The sequence below is a fragment of the Bison bison genome, unplaced genomic scaffold, assembly GCF_000754665.1.
Source record: "Bison bison bison isolate TAMUID 2011002044 unplaced genomic scaffold, Bison_UMD1.0 scf7180017864290, whole genome shotgun sequence".
Taxonomy (NCBI): Eukaryota; Metazoa; Chordata; class Mammalia; order Artiodactyla; family Bovidae; genus Bison; species Bison bison.
In genome coordinates, this window is record NW_011494862.1 from 2,164,766 (window position 1) to 2,183,859 (window position 19,094).

General features: G+C 35.9%; 1 protein-coding gene across 10 annotated transcripts in view; it reads left to right on the plus strand.

The window, feature by feature from the left end:
- The window catches only part of MIER1 (mesoderm induction early response 1, transcriptional regulator), a 73,098-nt gene that overhangs the window by 26,699 nt on the left and 27,305 nt on the right, over positions 1-19,094 (plus strand). For all 10 annotated transcript variants that reach the window (XM_010850282.1, XM_010850279.1, XM_010850280.1 and 7 more), the window contains 4 exons: positions 6,093-6,248; positions 6,751-6,883; positions 8,541-8,605; positions 12,155-12,227. In XM_010850282.1, coding sequence (XP_010848584.1) covers positions 6,093-6,248; positions 6,751-6,883; positions 8,541-8,605; positions 12,155-12,227 — 427 coding nt within the window. The remainder of the gene's footprint in view (positions 1-6,092; positions 6,249-6,750; positions 6,884-8,540; positions 8,606-12,154; positions 12,228-19,094) is intronic.

Genomic DNA, 19,094 nt, shown 5'->3' on the forward strand with positions numbered 1-19,094 from the left:
AGCCTTGATGAACTCCTTTTCCTATTTGGAACCAGTCTGTTGTTCCATGTCCAGTTCTAACTGTTGCTTCCTGACCTGCATACAAATTTCTCAAGAGGCAGATCAGGTGGTCTGGTATTCCCATCTCTTTCAGAATTTCCCACAGTTTATTGTGATCCACACAGTCAAAGGCTTTGGCATAGTCAATAAAGCAGAAAGAGATGTTTTTCTGGAACTCTTGCTTTTTCCATGATCCAGCGGATGTTGGCAATTTGATCTCTGGTTCCTCTGCCTTTTCTAAAACCAGCTTGAACATCAGGAAGTTCACGGTTCACATATTGCTGAAGCCTGGCTTGGAGAATTTTAAGCATTACTTTACTAGCGTGTGAGATGAGTGCAATTGTGTGGTAGTTTGAGCATTCTTTGGCATTGCCTTTCTTTGGGATTGGAATGAAAACTGACCTTTTCCAGTCTTGTGGCCACTGCTGAGTTTTCCAAATTTGCTGGCATATTGAGTGCAGCACTTTCACAGCATTATCTTTCAGGATTTGGAATAGCTCAACTGGAATTCCATCACCTCCACTAGCTTTGTTCATAGTGATGCTTTCTAAGGCCCACTTGACTTCACATTCCAGGATGTCTGGCTCTAGATCATTGATCACACCATTGTGATTATCTCGGTTGTGAAGATATTTTTGTACAGTTCTTCTGTGTATTCTTGCCATCTCTTCTTAATATCTTCTGCTTCTGTTAGGTCCATACCATTTCTGTCCTTTATTGAGCTCATCTTTGCATGAAATGTTCCTTTGGTATCTCTGATTTTCTTGAAGAGATCCCTAGTCTTTCCCATTCTGTTGTTTTCCTCTATTTCTTTGCACTGATCGCTGAAGAAGGCTTTCTTATCCCTTCTTGCTATTCTTTGGAACGCTGCATTCAGATGTTTATATCTTTCCTTTTCTCCTTTGCTTTTCACTTCTCTTCTTTTCACAGCTATTTGTAAGGCCTCCCTAGACAGCCATTTTGCTTTTTTGCATCTCTTTTCTATGGGAATGGTCTTGATCCCTGTCTCCTGTACAGTGTCACGAACCTCATTCCATAGTTCATTAGGCACTCTATCTATCAGATCTAAGCCCTTAAATCTAATTCTCACTTCCACTGTATAGTCATAAGGGATTTGATTTAGGTCATACCTGAATGGTCTAGTGGTTTTCCCTACTTTCTTCAATTTGAGTCTGAATTTGGCAATAAGGAGTTCATGGTCTGAGCCACAGTCAGCTCCTGGTCTTGTTTTTGCTGACTGTATAGAGCTTCTCCATCTTTGGCTGCAAAGAATATAATCAGTCTGATTTTGGTGTTGACTATCTCGTGATGTCCATGTATAGAGTCTTCTCTTGTGTTGTTGGAAGAGGATGTTTGTTAGGACCAGTGCATTTTCTTGGCAAAACTCTATTAGTCTTTGCCCTGCTTCATTCTGTATTCCAAGGCCAAATTTGCCTGTTACTCCAGGTGTTTCTTGACTTCCTACTTTTGCATCCCAGTCCCCTATAATGAAAAGGACATCTTTTTTGGGTGTTAGTTCTAAAAGGTCTTGTAGGTCTTCATAGAACCGTTCAACTTCAGCTTCTTCAGCATTACTGGTTGGGGCATAGACTTGGATTACTGTAATATTCAATGGTTTGCCTTGGAAATGAACAGAGATCATTCTGTCGTTTTTGAGATTGCATCCAAGTACTGCATTTTGGACTCTTTTGTTGACCATGATGGCCACTTCATTTCTTCTGAGGGATTCCTGCCTGCAGTAGTAGATATAATGGTCATCAGGGTAGCATTACTTTTTATTTCAAATATTTGGGGGCAAATAAGAGAAATCCGTTTTGAGCAAGCTTAGGCAAAATGAAGATTTAGTTGTAAGGCTCATGTAATTTCATTGAGGGCAGGGGGAGGTCTAGACTTCAGAGACTCCTGTGCCACCAGAACACTTTTTTACATGGTGGTGTCCTTTTTGAGTCCAATTTTCGTCATATGTTGTAAGTTTTCAGGCTCCAAGATTTATTGCTTGGGATACAGCATATATTCTTTAGCTGCTATTGGTAAAATTCTGGAAACAAATTATGTTCAAGCTTGGGTCATGTGCCCTTTTCAAATGAATGGTCAGGGAATGCAGTGATTCCAATTGAGTTAGATGCTGTGAGTCCAGGAGGTAAGCTTTCAGTCAAAATACATGCTTGGAATGGAGGAAAGAACATTTCTGGAAAAATGAATGTAGAAAGAAAGGACTGGATGACAGACAACAAGAAATGGTACTTGAATTTGAAACTGGAGTTTTCTCAGCAAAATTGATTTGGGGTTTTATTGTATTTGTGTTTACTGTTAGGACTTCCCTTTATACCTTAGATCAGGTAAGATACTTTTTAATACTATGTGGATCATGGTGGTTGCTTACTAATTTGTTGTTTCTAACTTGCTGCTTACTCGTAATAACTTGATATTGGGCAACAGAAATTAAAAGTTAATTCCTAAGAAAAGCATAATACCACTGCATATTCTTTTGTTTTCAGTATTAAGCAAGAATTTTCTTGATGGACTGCTGCTGCTAAATCGCTTTAGTCATGTCCAACTCTGTGCGACCCCATAGATGGCAGCCCACCAGGCTCCCTCGTCCCTGGGATTCTCCAGGCAAGAACACTGGAGTGGGTTGCCATTTCCTTCTCTAATGCATGAAAGTGAAAAGGGAAAGTGAAGTTGCTCAGTCGTGTCCGACTCTTAGCGACCCCATGGACTGCCGCCTACCAGGCTCCTCCGTCCATGGGATTTTCCAGGCAAGAGTACTGGAGTAGGGTGCCAATGCCTTCTCCACTTGATGGACTAGGCAGGGGTATTTTGTTGACATGTGATAAAACCAACTTTGACCGAAAGTAAACTTTTTAGAAGTTTGTCAAAACTTTTTTAGACGTTTATTGCTTTTAATATTTTTTAGATGTCATATGAATCTATATCTAGGTCTAAGGAATATCTGGAACTAGAGATTCAGGGTCACAAGGACCTCTTGATCACTCTTAACCCATGGTTAAATCTGTTGATTTCTTCTTTGGGATCCCTTGTTTTTTCTTTACCACAATCACTAATTTAGTTCAGATTCTGATTATACTCACATAAATGATAGCAGTGGATTCCAACTTAGCAAACTAAATTTCTCCCTGCCTAGGTTCATCTTGAATAATATGTTGTGTGCGTAGTTTTCCCAAAGCTCTTTTATAGAGTCAGTCACTGTTCAGTAGCTACTCTTAAGTGAATGAAAAGTAGACTGTAATAGATGCCTTGAGAAACTAAGTAAAACTAGAGAAAATAGGTTAAAAAAACTAGCCAGCCCTTTCTTTTTTTTTTTTTTAGTTAACTGCAAATCAGGATAACCTGCGTGTTCATTTTTTGTTTCTGTAGTTGTTCAGTTGTTTCTTTGACTTGTCTTGACTTTTCTCTGCCAGTTCTGTTACTCTTTATCTAATTCAAGCACTTCTCTTTCAAATACACTGATCAGTCACTTCTGACTCTACCCTGTTCTCTGCTTAGTCAATATTGGGGGTGTTGCCAACTTTTTTTTGAGAAATGAATTTTTATAAAGCAAGTCACACTTCTCATATGTGTATCCAAGAGAGAAAAATCTTGGACTTAACCATGGAAGTCAGATATTCCACTTTCCAAATAGTGGTTAAAAAAAAAAAAAGAAAAATTCTTTCCATGCAGTTGGTACATTACTTATCTTTTTGACATATAACTGAGCTAGATGTCAGCAGTTAGTGACAAGCTTTATTAAGGATAATGATCACAATTTATTACGTTCCACTGAAAAGGCTGGTTTGCAGTTATCTTATCCTAGAACTGATCAGAGTGGTTCTCCAGATGGTCTGATACTAACAACATCAATATCACCTGGTACTTTAAAAAATGCAGAAACTCACGCCCCACCTCAGCCCTGCTAATCTTTGAGGTGGAGTTCAGTTCTAAGTTTAAATAATCCCTCAAGGTGATTCTGTTGCCCTTGAATAAGACAGATCAAAGGTCCAACTCTTTGCAACCCCTTGAACTGCAGCAGGCCAGACTTCCCTGTCCTTCACTATCTCCCTAAGTTTGCTTAAACTCATGTTTTATTGGTAACCGTACCTCTTTTTGGTGATCTCTCAAAGTATCAGTTAAACATAGTTGTAAAAATTAGAGGTAACAGTAGCATATTAAGATAATATTAAAGACGAAATAAATATTATGAAACAAGCTGTTGGTAAATTCTCAAGGTCCATGTGAATGTTAATTGCCAGCCTACACTAAAGTGTTTTTCTTGGTTTGGCCCTTATTCATAATAGTGACCTCAGTGGCGTCTTGCTCATAGAAGTGACTTCAGTTGCTAAACCTGCTTCTAATTTGCGATGCAGAATGAGTTTATGGAAAATATGAGCTGAGATTAAGAGTTCTAGATATTACAATAAAGTCTCTGTCCGTACATCATGTTTCTCTCTGCTTGGTTTTCTTACTTACATATAAAGGTACCACTCTCATCCGGTACTTTTAAAGATCAAATAAGATAGTATAATATTCTCACTTTGTTTTTGTTAAGAAACGAGAATAAGGTAGTGAATCAAAGCATTTATCACAAATGCCTGGCATATAGAAGACGTGATGGCAGCTATATTGTCATGATTGTTTATTTAACCCATCTTTTCTACATCATATTCTTATTTCTTTCCTGATTTTGAAGTTCTTTTTTCTTAAATCCTGACTCCTAATTCCTAAATTTCTGTTTCTTTGTACCAAATGCTTATACTGGACCAGGTATCTGGAAGGACTAGATCCTTGAACACTTCAAGCATTATCTCTTATTGTACTTTGAAAGTCATAATAATTAAGTCAATTAAGTATACCAGCTGGTCATTGATTTCTTTCAGAAACAGATTCACAAACTGATTTATAACTAGAGTATCCATTTACAATATGAAATATTAATAGAAGTGTTAAACAGCATTTTCTTCCTATTTCTTTCTATAAGGAAATTTTTTTCCACATTATCGTTATTTGCTTTTTACACACAAATTCTGATTGATGGGAGTTAACTGTATGATCTAATTACTTAGTATCAGGTTATATCCTCCAGTTTGATATATTCATCCTCACTATAATAAGGTATTTCACACACAGGCTAGACTTGTTTCTGTCCATGAGTAAGACTGTGATACTACTGGAGAAATACAAAGTCTTATTTCACGATTATCCTTTTTCTAGGTTCTAAACTGACTCAGTTAAGTTTTTCTTCAGAATGTGTATGTGTATGTTATAGGTTCACACTATTTGGGTTAAATTTTATTTTTATGATTTTGTCATGTTTCCCTGATACTCTGTAACACTTAACTACTGATTAGAGTGAGTACCTTCTGCAAAAATCTCATTTCATTTCATAACATGTGGATATTTGTTCATTTCACCCTCAGGAGAGAGTGCTTTTTGTGCTTGGGGGAGGTTCAGGTCCCTGGCTGAAACAGCCTAGTATACTGTTAAGAGTATGGGCTTTTGTAATTAGACTCAAAATCTGTTTTCACTACTTGTAACTTGTGTGGTTTTTGGAGAAATTGCTTAATCTGCTAGCCTCAGTTTCCTCATCTCTGAAATGGAGATAACACAACAGTTTTGTAAGATGTACAGTAAAGATTACATGAAATGATTTTACATAATCCTAGAAAAGAATATATGGCTGATGTAACCCAGTATCATTCATGTATATTATTGCTGTTTTTGATGTGTTTGGGCTGGGCTCTAAATTTCATTCCGCTTTCTTGGTTTGTTAACTTTGTTTATAGTCTATTTTCTAATTATTCTGTTTCCCCACTCCCAAATTCTGTGTGGCTCTTAGTAAATGTGAACTGACTGTTGGTGTACAGTCGCTGAATTGAAGCAGAAAAGAATAATTAAGATTAGGGTTTTTCTGGTTTCAGAATTATATTGTTTTACTTTTTATGATTTACAAATTCTTGATAACAGTTCTAAGAATATTCTTCTGTATTAAGATTTGTGAATGATAGGAATATGAAATGTCATCTGTTAAAAATTTAACTTTTGTTTGGTCTATTTAGGAAGGCGACATGCCGATTCATGAACTTCTCAGCCTTTATGGTTATGATAGTACTATTCGGCTACCTGAAGAAGATGAGGAGGAGGAGGAGGAAGAGGAGGAAGATGATGAAGATGCTGATAATGATGATAACAGTGGATGTAGTGGGGAAAATAAAGTAAGGTTATACATATATTTTTATCTTCCTGAAGTTAAAATTTTATTGATACATTGATTTTGATTGCTTGTTTTTGTCATTTCTTTTCACTCTTAACTTTAAAGGCAATATATTTAAATATTAAAACTTAAGATATAGACATGTGTAATGCAAATTGAAAGTTCCCTATAATCTACGCCAGAGAGGCAATAGTTTGCTCTGTCATTCCTGTTTTTTTTAACGCCTGTTCTAAATAAATTTGTACAAACTTTTAAAATGCTGTTTTTTAAAGTAATAATGGCTAATTGTACTCATTTTTATTTTGTTTTGAAATAACTTTAGGTTTGCATAAGAGGTTCAAAGATAATTCAGTGCATCTCTCTGAACTCTACTCGACTTCCTCTAATGTTAGCATCTTGTGTAACCATGGTATATTCATGTAGTCTTCTAGTTTTATCTGGAATACTATGACCTTTCATCTGCAACACTTTTTCTTAAAGAGATTTAATGTATTATTTCACAGGAAGAGAATATAAAAGATTCCTCAGGTCAAGAGGATGAAACTCAGTCTTCCAATGATGATCCATCTCAATCTGTTGCTTCTCAAGATGCCCAGGAAATAATCCGTCCACGTCGATGTAAATATTTTGATACAAGTAAGTATTATTAGTTACTGTTTTTTATATGATTTTTGCTGTTTAATATTTTAGTGTTTTTTTTTTCCAATACTCTGAATTCATTGATTTGGAAATCTCGCTCATCAGTAAATGGAATTTTGTTCTAGATTATTAGTTTAGCTGTACTGGTGCTATGTTGTCCATGAATATCCTACCGTAATTATTATGTGTCACTATGATACCTGATTTTGAATGTGTTCCTTTTTTTCCACTTTTGACTGTTCTTTAAATTTGTTGTTTCATGGTCATCTTTTTTATTTTTCCTAGTCTTTTCCTCAGTTTTCCATTTTCTGCTTTCTTTGCCTCTCAGTCTAGATATATTCATAAGCATTTCTTTCTCTAACCAATGGTTCCCAAGTCTAAAGAAATTGTTGGCCCTTGAGATAGGAATATATTATACAGAGAAAGAACTCTGCTGATGTTTCTACCTCCTCAGAGTCATTGACCAGTAGTCGATACAACATTTAACGTATGTATCTTGAATATTTGCATGTGTAACTACTCCATAATGTTTTCATTCTAAGCAGGAATCCTTACCCTAGAAATAAGATAAGAAAAAATTAACCATTAGTGTTATTAGTTTAAATATGTAGTTTAAATTTCTGTATTTAAAAAAGAAAGATACTTGAATACAATACAATAACCTCTCCTGAAATGTGGTAAAGTAAAAATTGATTAAACGTGGTTACTGCTTTGTGTGAATGACTTCTGTTACACATTTTTGTTTAGAGGTCAGTGTAGGGCTGCTGGTGATAATTTTATTGTGAATTTTTCTTTTTAGGGATACAGTCCAACTTAAAAGTATTATCACTGCACAGAGAGATTAATTACATTTAATTATTTGGAGGAAATGTATTTTTCCCCTAGTTAAACCAGGAGCAGGTCCATTGCCAAAATTTGCTTAAAAGTGGGATACTAAGTGACTGTATCTTGAAATAATATATCATAGTTCAGATGTTATTTCAGTATGCATGGGAACTATACATACAGTGCCCATCTTAGCTTTTCTATAGAAAGAATTAATTTCTGTATGTGATGTTACCATTTTGAATTTTGTGTGCCATTGTAGAGTTGAGAAGATGCTGACAATCTAATGGTTTTCAGATTTCCCGCTGCTTTATGTAAAGGCATTCTTAGTCCAATATGTAAGCAAATAGCAATTTGCCTGCTCTGAATAAAACAGAAGTTGGGGAGACATACATGTGCTCTCTTCCTGCATTCCCCCAAAGTGATGTTATAGCATTCTCAAGTGTTTTAAGGACCACTGTTCAGAAACTATTATTTTGTCCCAGCTCTCATTTAATAAGGGAAGAAACTGAGATCATATAGTTTATTCTGTCACCAGGCTGTTGGAAGCAGGATTAGGTTTAGAAACAGATTGTCTTGACTCTGAATCAATTTTTTCCCTAAAGTTTTTTGTAGAGTATTATTTCATGAAAATATAGTTATCTAAGAAGATTGTCCTGGAAGGTCTATGAGTTTTGTTGTTGTTTTAACTGACAGGGTAATATTTGACTAAAAATATCTTGACCTACCTCTGCAAATACCTTTTGGCATATTTAAGTATTTAATGGTAGATGTAAGAATGGACAGGCTAAGCAATCATTTTATAGTACTATTGTCTTACTTATTCTAGATAGTGAAATAGAAGAAGAATCTGAAGAAGATGAAGATTATATACCATCAGAAGACTGGAAAAAGGTAGTTAGAGCCATATTTTCCCAAAACTTAGATAAATTAATATTTAAAGAGCCAAGTATCTTCTTTTACCAAAAGTTTGATAAAGTTGAAGTAAGTCTTCTTGTGACATATGTTCAGACTTTCCCTTAATACATCCAGGTGAGAAAGAACATAAATTTTCTTATAAATAAAATAACGATATAGAAAAATCAGACTTTGTTGAACAAGTTGGTACTCAAAGCAAAATTACAAATCCAAATTTCTAAACTAGTTAGGAACTAGACTTTTGTTAGCTACACTGTAAAAAGTATCACATGTGATTTTTTTCTTTTTTATATATGTATCTACTTGAGAAAACAATTGTGGAGGCTCTGGTATTTGTTAAGTAAATTTTCTTTAATGAGTTAGATTACAGGTTTTTCTATCCCATATTAATGTTGATACTCGCAGCTCAGAGTATATTGTGTGAAGAGTTAGATTTGGACTTTGGTATAACTATCCATAATTAATTTCTAAAATGAGTTTAAAGATAATGACATGGTCTTTAAAAATAAAATTGTATAATAGTGTATAATTAATCTCATGGTTAAACTGAAGAATTTTAAGCTGCTGCCAAACAGTTGACTTATTAGGAAGATGTATCACATTATTATGTAGAATTGATTAGGACAAATCATCTATATGAGGTGATGTCATACTTGTTGCGATAGATACCTGATTTATCTCTTAGAATCTCTGTTGAGGGTTTTGCTTTTTTTTTCCCCCTTGGTATTCTTTTCCCTAGGTCTGATTCTGAATTTAGTGCATAAACAGTCATTTATGTGGAAGCAGAATTGCCCAAAATACCAGATCGAGTGGCCTTTCTGCCCTTTTTAAGTCATGATTGTTTAATTAGTCAGTACTTTTGATCCTTCCCTGTGTTTTGTTTGTTAGTTTCTTTAAAGTTGTCTGGTCTGGATGCCAGGGGCACACTTAAGAGATAACCCCCTTTGTGGATTAAAATAAGGAAAAATCTGTATATTTTGTATTTGTAGCTGGGAAGAATGAAGTATTAAAATGACCTTGGACTGTACTACCCAAGGATTATGGGCTTCAGCCAGAATTGATGTATTTATGGGTTTCCAAAGAGATGTTGGCTTCCCTTGTAGCTCAATCAGTAAAGAATCTGTCTGCAATACAGGAGACCTGGGTTTGATTCCTGGGTTAGGGAAAATCTCCTGGAGAAGGAAATGACAACCCACTCCAGTATTTTTGCCTGAAGAATCCCCTGAACAGAGGAGCCTGGCAGACTACTGCCCATGGGGGTCACAAGAGTTGCACACAACTTAGCGGTTAAACTACCACAAAGAGATGTTTAGAAAAGAGAGACATCAGTGTGGGTTAAAGTGGTAAGGAAAGATTATCATAGTGCATGTATTAATTATTAATAACTTGAATGATTAATGAATGAATGATGGGACTGAAGACAGAAAAAAAGGATCACAGAAGTTACTATTTGTGTGACTTGTTTGAGCAAGTGTTAACTACATGCAGAAATTAAAATTAGAAAAGCTGGAAACTTTGGTAATCAACTTAAACTGTTATTTTCTACCACATATCCAAGTTTGTTTTTTCTCCAGTATAAATTGATTTTGTATCTGGAGTGTCCCCATAGAGTGTTTGATTGAGCCTTGAATTTTTTCTTTTTTTAAATGAAGCAGTACAAACTCAAAGGAGGGAGAACATGGGGGAGATAAAGCCCTCATTACTAGGAAGTATTAGTCCCGTCCTCAGGAAAATTATGTAATAAAGCAAATCCAGATTTATATAATAAAGTAAATCCAGATTGTCTTATTTTAGTCCGATTTGTAAAAAGCTGTCAGGATTCAGAGATTAATCTTCTAAGGCTTGTAAGACAAAATTAAATTTTTATTGAAACCTGAGGTAGAGGAAACAGCTTTGAAACCAAACCTGAGTTCAAGTTATAGCCCAGAATTTACTAATAATGTGATCCTAAGGAAACTCATTTTCTTGAGTTTCATCTCCTTACATACAGTTATAGGGACAGCAGATTCAGCCTTGTCGAAGTTGGTGAGGATTAAATAAAAATTTTGCATAGATACTTGGTACATAATGCTCCTAAATACTGTTTTCCTTCATTTCCCTACAGAACAAATTTAAGGTGAAAAGTTTCTGAACGCAATAGGAAAAAGGAGAGGCATCTTTTCTTTATACTAAGCTAGAAATTATCAACCCTGGCTTCATGTTAAAATCACTTAAAGAAATCTTAATGCTGGTTACCATGGCCTTCATCCAGAGATTCTAGTTTATTTGGTCTAGGATAGATCCAACATTGAATATTTTTAGAAGCACCCCTAGCCAGGGTTGATAACTTGACTATTCCCTATAGGTGGAGATGAGTTAACTTAAAAGGGACACAAGAAGTGACAATAGGGTATCCTTTTTTATAGTGAAAGACATAAGGAAAATTCCTATGTATGAGTGGAAAAAATGTGTGTGTGGTATTTTTAGAAAAACTAACTGGTTTTCCTGTACAGGTGCAGCAATAAATTTATTACATAGACATGTCTTTGAAGTTACACTAGATAAAATGAAGCTCTAGCATCAGTGGGAAACAGTAATAGGAGAGAGGAACTCTTCAAATCCCAGGAGTTATTTAAACTTACTAGACCATGATTTCATACCTTTCCTACGTAAGTCTTTATTCTGAAAATACAGTAACTGTTAACATTTAGCCACAGACAAAAGAGGGCCCATGTAATTAATCTTGGTCCCTATGTCTTATGTTAATAAAATCTCATCAGTGGTGACCTCTAATTGTCATTCTGAACAGCCAGTTTCCCCTAACTTGTGTTTTGACTATATAGATTGATTATCAGATTTCCTAAAATAAGATTGAATTATGTTTGGGAGAAGTTATGATTTCATCTTACATTGTTTTAATGAAAGTTAGGCACTGATTACCTGTCCATTTGGTTTGAAGTTTTATTTATTTGGCCTCTACTGGGCTTTATTCAAACTGTTTTTGTTATTTCCTTTACCTTAAAGCTCTGGTTCTCAGACTTCATTGTGTGTCAGAATTATATGGATAGCTTGTTAAAATACTTAATTGCTGAGTCCCATCCTCATAGTTTCTGGTTCGGTAGGTCTGGGGTAAGACCTGAGTATTTGCATTTCTCAGTTTCCCAGGGAAGCTGATTGAGAGACCATAGCTTAGAGTGGGTACTCTGAAAATACCTTAATTTGACTTTCTGCTTTTTAGAGTTATCTTATCAGTTGAATTATGAGAATTCATTTTTATTTCTTTTTCTCCATATTTTAAAGTTCATATCCATTGTCTATATTGCATTTCACCTCATCATTATTACTGATACTTTCATCCAATCATATCCAAGCTCTTATCTATTATTAACTCATTCATCCTCACAATACTCCTCTGAGGTAGTTAATTGGTTGTAACTATTTTATGACAGAAACCAGGAACAGTTAACCCAGGAAGATGGTAAATCTAGAAAGTGGACATAAAATCTGTTACTCCATCTTATTAACATTTTATATTTTTTAAAATAGGAGATTATGGTGGGCTCCATGTTTCAAGCAGAGATTCCAGTTGGCATTTGTAGATACAAAGAAAATGAAAAAGGTGGGTCATTCATATATTTACATAGCTGAATACATGCTTTTAAAAAGCAGGAATTGATGAACTGTTTTTATAATGGGATAAGAACATGACAGTTCATTTGTTACCCCGTGATTTATGAAAGAAGACCCCTACACCATATCTGTAAGGAATATTTTCTGTTTTCTTCACTTTTGTTCATAGAAGTCTAGCCAAAAAAGAAAGAAAAGTGAATGCTTCTTTGGTATTGTATTATTAGATGACTTAAGACATCCTTTTAATCTTTTTTTATATTTTAAATACTCTGAATATACCCTTTTATAAACTTTATAATTTATATTTTAAAAGGTTATTTTGTAGGTTATTTTGTTTCAGTGGAAGCCATTGACAGAGTTTTTAAAAAACTTAAGTGTAAACAACTGATATAAAAAGCTTATTTGCTCCTGAAATTTTTAATATTATTAATATTGAGTGTTTTGCTGTTTGTGTTATTTAATTTGGAAAGACAAACTTGTGTACTTAAATTTTGCATGATCTTTTGTTCATTTTTTTGTGTAATAGTGCTAAGGTAAGTCATAAAGATTAAGTACTTGAACTTCTGAAAACAGAATACTTGAGGATTTTTTTTTTTAAGTCTATTTCAAATTATCCACTTTGGGAAAGTTCCAGAGAGGGAGAGAGAGAGTGTGTGCGGTGTGACATCACTCAGTGTTAGAAATCTTTCTTCATTTCTTTTATTTCAGTTTTCTTTTCCACATTTCAGCTTACATATGCAGAGCCTCTGGGAGTTATAAAAGTCTTGTTTGTTTTCTTTTTAACTGAAAACCTATTTTATATTCTAAGCGTCTGCTTTCAGGGCAGAGCCCCAGATCAGAAGTCATTATAGGAATATCACAGGCTCTAGTAAATTGTAGTGACAACGGAAATGTTTTAGCACACTAGTAATAGCTTTCAAGTTAATTTCTGAAACATATAGGAACATTAAAGGTATCAGTATGGAATGACCTTATTGTATACTGAAATTCTGTGCACAATTTTTGTAAATCATTGTAATTGTGTGCAAAAATGAATGATCCATTGGGTTTTTGATTTTTTTGTATGTGGCAAATTAACGTTACAGTTAAAGGCAGTTTTAATTATTTCTTAATATGTTTGTCTTTTAACATTTTTGCCTTATTAGATATCACAGTGAATAGTGATCACAATTTCCAATTTTGGTTTAATGTTTTTCCATTTTAGCTAATTTTAGAAAGCAATTGCTTTCTTTTTGTTTTTGTTTTTTTTTCAGGACCCTTTCTTACTCTGAGAATTTAAGCATGTTACATTGTATGAGGATCAGATGAGATTTAACACAGTTACTGCCTTAGAGGAGTCACTGTGGTTCAGGTCCTTTCCTCTGTTTTTTAGTTCTATAATAGAAATTCATACCTTTGTCATGATATCAAGAACTCATCTGCATTTAGGTTAACCTGTGCACATGAACCAAACTTGTTAAACTGTTCAGTAAACCACACTATGAAATAAAACTGTCAAAGGGATAGTGCTGATTAGAGCCTTTTTTCCTTACAGAAAAAGTTTTGTATTTTTCATCGATTTGGTGAGCACATTCAAAAGGGTGAGCATTTAGTTTGGGTGATTTTGATTTTGATATCTTGGTACCTGCACAGTAAGAAGTTCTTTGGCAGATTGATTAGAATTTTTCATTGCTTAAGTAAACCCTGTTACTGAGTATCCTGAAGAGATATTGATAAAGCTTGTCTCTTAAATTTATGTAAATGATCGTTTTTAGTTAACAGAGTATATTATAATCATTTGTTTATTCAGCTTTGTATCCTTAGTATACCTTGAGTGATCTAAAACATAGACACTTAGTAAACATTTGAGTTACTCCATGGTTGCAGAATAGTGTTAACAGAACTTATATGGAGTCAGTGAACTTGAGGCTATCTAGGCATTTGGCCTTGCACGGATAACTGCTTCTTTTTCTCCTCATCTATAAAATAGCAAATCTTTAAAATAGCAAGTATTTATAGAGCTTTTTCTCAGGAGTTACACGTGATGTTGTTATGTGTGGCACTTAGGGGCACAGTGTTTGGCACATAAAAAATGCTCGATAAATAACATTAATGTCCATTAAATAATTAATCTTATTCTTATGTTTAGGTTTAGGTTTTATTATTCAGATTTTCAGAAAGTATCCATTTATGCTCTTTTGCTTGCAGGTGACAAAGTTTAAACTGAGTTCAGTTAGCTTTAGCAAAAAAGAATTTACTTGATTGCTTTACTAGGAAGTTCTGGCTAATCTGTCTTCAAATAAATCTGGATTTAGGGCTTTTTATAATATTAGATCTCTCCTTTGCCTCTTTCCTTTATTGTCAGACAAGGTAGGATGGCTCCTGGGAGCTCATGACTTATACTTTTTACGATCCTAGTCAGGAACCAGGAAAAATGAGAACTTTCCCATCCCTCTTTGCTCCAGCAAAAGTCCTGGAGAGAGCTTCTATTGACTCAGCTTGAATCTTACCCAGCCAGAAGTAATTACTGTGACCCAAGAGCTGAGTGAGTACTCTGGCTCATTTATCTCTTCTTTGGGCTCCAGGGTGCAGTGTCAACCCTGCTCAGACTGTATGAAAAGGGTTTAATTCGCAAAAAAGTTCGCTGGGCATATGAAAACCATGATTGTTTCTCCCATGTACTAAAAACTGAGTAAATGCCGTATCTTTGAGATAATTCTAAATAGTTCACATGCTTGGTAAACATCTTAAAATGCACAGGACCCCTTTCCCCAAACTCAGAGTTATCTGGCCAAAGGTGTCAGTAATACTAAAACTGAGAACTCTTTACTAGATTAGTTGAGAATTAGATGGGCTACTTAGGGAAAAAAGTCAAAGAAATAAGGTATCCCCAAATTTTCATGCTTGCATGATGTAAGTTTTAGAGTGAACTTGGTTAGCACTAGCAGAGGACTGTGTGACTTGTTGTTTCTAATGAACATTAGACAAATTACTGATTCTTAAGTCACTTACTGAAAAATGAACACATATATTACCCTTAGTTGATAATAATAATACTGTTGAGACAGAAAGTTAAATTAATCTACACGTAGGTAAAGCTCAGCTAGACAACTTAAAATTCATGTCATTAATCACAGTGTGACCTTTTAAGATGTGGAAATTTCTATGGTAAACCACATTATTACATCTTGCTAATTATGTTTTAGCATTTCATCCTCATAATATATTGATCAGGTAGAATTTTTACTTGAGCATTAAAATGTGATGACACAGAAACCAGAGGTTAATAAATTCATTTATTTATTCACATTTATTTGTAGTCACTAGGAATTTCCAAGATTGTCAAAGTTTATGATTTTGTGATAAGTAGTTTCGCAGTTTTCTGCATTAGTCTTTCCCCTTCTCACCCCCAACACACACATAATGAACTTTGTTAAATTATTTTGAATTCATTTTGCCTATGACACACTTAAAAATGCCATAAAAAGCACTTCCCCAATTAACCTGTGTTAATACATTATATGAGCTCTTGCCTTCTGAACTCCTTCACTTATTTATAACTACTTGTAAGTTATTTTTCTGCCGGGGTCCAGCCCCGGCTAATCCAGGGTATTCGAAGCGGGGACGGCATCGGCGACCTATTTATTTAAATATTTTATCAAAGATATAGAGTAATAGGATGAGGATAGCTCACTAGGAAAATTCACTGGAGAAAAGAGGCTGAGTAGCTTGGTTTACGCGGGAGACCAATAAAACTTCAAGACAAGAAGTTTGCACCACTTACGTAGGCCACAGGCGTCTTTCCGTTCTCCCGAAGGAGAGGAGACACTGAGGCCTTCCCGGTCGGATCTTAGAAGCCCAGGCATAATTAGCAAGCATGGCGGGTTCCGTGCTCCAGATGGAGACTCAGCCAGAATTTGGGAGAGAGAGCGACATGGGGAGACCAAGTTTTGGTGAACAAGGCCCGCACTTTATTTTCCAAAGTAGTTTTTATACCTTAAGTTGTGCATAGAGGATAATGGGGGAAGGGGTGGAGTCATGCAAGAACAGCAGTTCCTGGTCCTAATCGAAGCCAGGCTTTCAAACTTATCATATGCAAAAGTTCAGGTGAATTACATCATCTTCTGGCCAGGAGGCCTGTTAACATTTTAAGAAACTTATCTTTCTCTAAAGGTGATTATTCCAAAGTCAGGCACCAGCCTCCAAAAAAGCACTGGACAAAGCTGCATTCCTATAGTGCAAAGGTGAGGTGGGCTCAATCAAGAAAAGAATTAACTCAAGGGTCCAAGGTTACAAACATTGAGGCTACTACTTACATTTCTATACACCCATTATATCAATCAATACACTGCCAAGAACATAGTAGATAAGGAGTATGGAGACTTAGCAGCAAACATTGGCCCAATAAGTGAAAAAACCTTTCACCAATACAATTTTTAATCAATCTTTGAACTACTCAAAGGAATCTGTGTTTAGACAGTTTAGAACATCTCCTGCCTCTCAGTTGGGAGGCTCTGAACAATCACATGTGGCCGGAAAAACCTATTCAGGCAGGCTAGAGGATTTCCAAAGGAGTTTGTAGGTTAAACACTGTCACACCCAGGAATTATTAACTGGAGCTGTAAGCTAACTCTTTTTTCAGAGAGAGGTAGTGGGGGACAGCCCCCCGTAAAGTCAGAGGTGTAGGTGAAAGCACAAAGCAGAAAGTAGGCAGACTCTGGTTTTGGGGGTAGATGCTCGAGAATTTCCAGGGCAACTCCTGAGGCTCGATCCCGCCTTTGCGTATGCGAGCCTCCTTCCTCATGACCTTTGTCATGGGTGGAGCTCCTCACGATGGCTCCTGGCAGTGATAGAATTCCAGTTGAGCTATTCCAGATCCTGAAAGATGATGCTGTGGAAAGTGCTGCACTCAATATGCAATATGCACTCAATATACAATATGCTGGCTACTTATGATTGCTTTTTAAAAGTTCTAATTTAAATTTGATAATTCATTAGAATGAAGAAGTTTCAGAAGATGTTACATTTCAGTGATTGGAATCTTTCAAAATCCAGCGTGTTCATGAAGTTATACTAATTATTTATAATGGAGTATTTTTTCTTTCTATTGCTGTTATATTTGTAGAGGTTAATGTCATATTTATAGAGATCATTCCTCCATGTTTTCTTATGTTTTATCATAGAAGTTGCGTTTCTCTTGGCATTTAGTCATTCTTCAATAGACATTTAATAAATATTAGTTGTGTTTCCTGTTTTATTTAGAGCATAGTCAAAAGTCATATTTTATTTAGAATATAAACTTAACTGCCAAATAATCCATCTACTTCTGGAACCAATTAAGGCAGTGTGGTTTATTCTCTGAGAATTCTAGCTGTTCTCAACTGTGTCATTTAAAAAAACCTTTCTTTTAACAATTTTATATTTTTGTTTTTGGCTGTGCTGGGTCTCTGTAGCTGCATGGGCTTTTCTGTACTTGAGGCAGGTGGGGGCTACTCTTCATTGGGGCGCATGGCCTTCTCATTGTGGTGGCTTCTCTTGTTGTGGAGCACGGACTCCAGGGCACATGGGCTTCAGTAGTTGTGGTTCCTAGGCTCTAGAACACAGGCTCAGTAGTTGTGGCATACAGACTTAGTTGCTCTGTGGCACATGGAATCTTCCTGGACCAGGAATCATTGTTGTTTTTAATATATAGTAATTGTGTAGCATTAAGTATCATATTCTCAGGGTTATCCTGTCTGACTGAGGTGCATGCACTGGTTCAATTGCAGTCATGTCCGACTCTTTGTGATCCCATGGACTATAGCCTGCCAGGCTTCTTGTCCATGGAATTCTCCAGGCAAAAATACTGAAATGGGTAGCCATTACTTTCTTCAGGGAATCTTCCTGACCCAGGGATCGAACGTAGGTCTTCTGTATTTCAGGCAGTTTCTTTACCGTCTGAGCCATGTCTTGTGTACTCAGTTTAAATAAGGATGTGTTTGCAACCTGTGACTTGGGACTTCCAGATTGACTCCAGAAGTATCTCTGAGTGTGTGCTTGTTTCACAGGCCCAACATGGGAGTATCTGGAAGAACACTGGGGACTCAGGGACCCACCCTCCATTGTCTTCTTCCTGAACCAGGGTTTCATTGTAAGGCACTGTCCATCTCCCACTCTCAAACCAAGAATACATGGACTGTAGTATGGAAACAGGCTGAGTAGAGCCCAGAAGTCAATAGCAGTATATCCAGATTCCCTTTATCATGGGAGTTTATTGTATTTACAGTTTAGAGAGTTTCAGTAGGATTATACCAGTGGGTTAGAAAAGGAATGCAGTTTACTAAGGAAAAATTTCTAGAGCTTGTCTTTTGATCTATACTCTTTTGGGAAACAAGGGTATAATATTTTGAAGTGTTTGTGTGTAGTGACAGGGGAGTGGGTAGGGATATGGTAATTTATAAGAAAACACTTAACACAGTACCTGGTATGTCTCAAACAAGGAAGTTTGACACTGTCAGCTATGCCTTGACTCTTAAATTCAAAGTCTTTTCTCTAGCTGGCTCCTTTCTAGTGTCATCTAAGTGGTTATGTCTCCTATTTGGGGCTTCCCCGGTGATTCAGGGGTTAAGAATCCGCCTGCAATGCAGGAGCCACAGAAAGACAGGGTCTCCATCCCTGGGTTGGGAAGATCCCCTGGAGGAGGGCATGGCAACCCACTCCAGTATTCTTGCTGGGAGAATCCATGGACAGAGGAGCCTGGCAGGCTACAGTCCATAGAATCACAAAGAGTCAGACACAATTGAAGTGACTTAGCATGCACTCACATCTCCTAACTTTAAACACCAACAAACAAAACCAAAAAGTTCTTCAGCTATGCTTCTTCTCTAGCTACTTACTC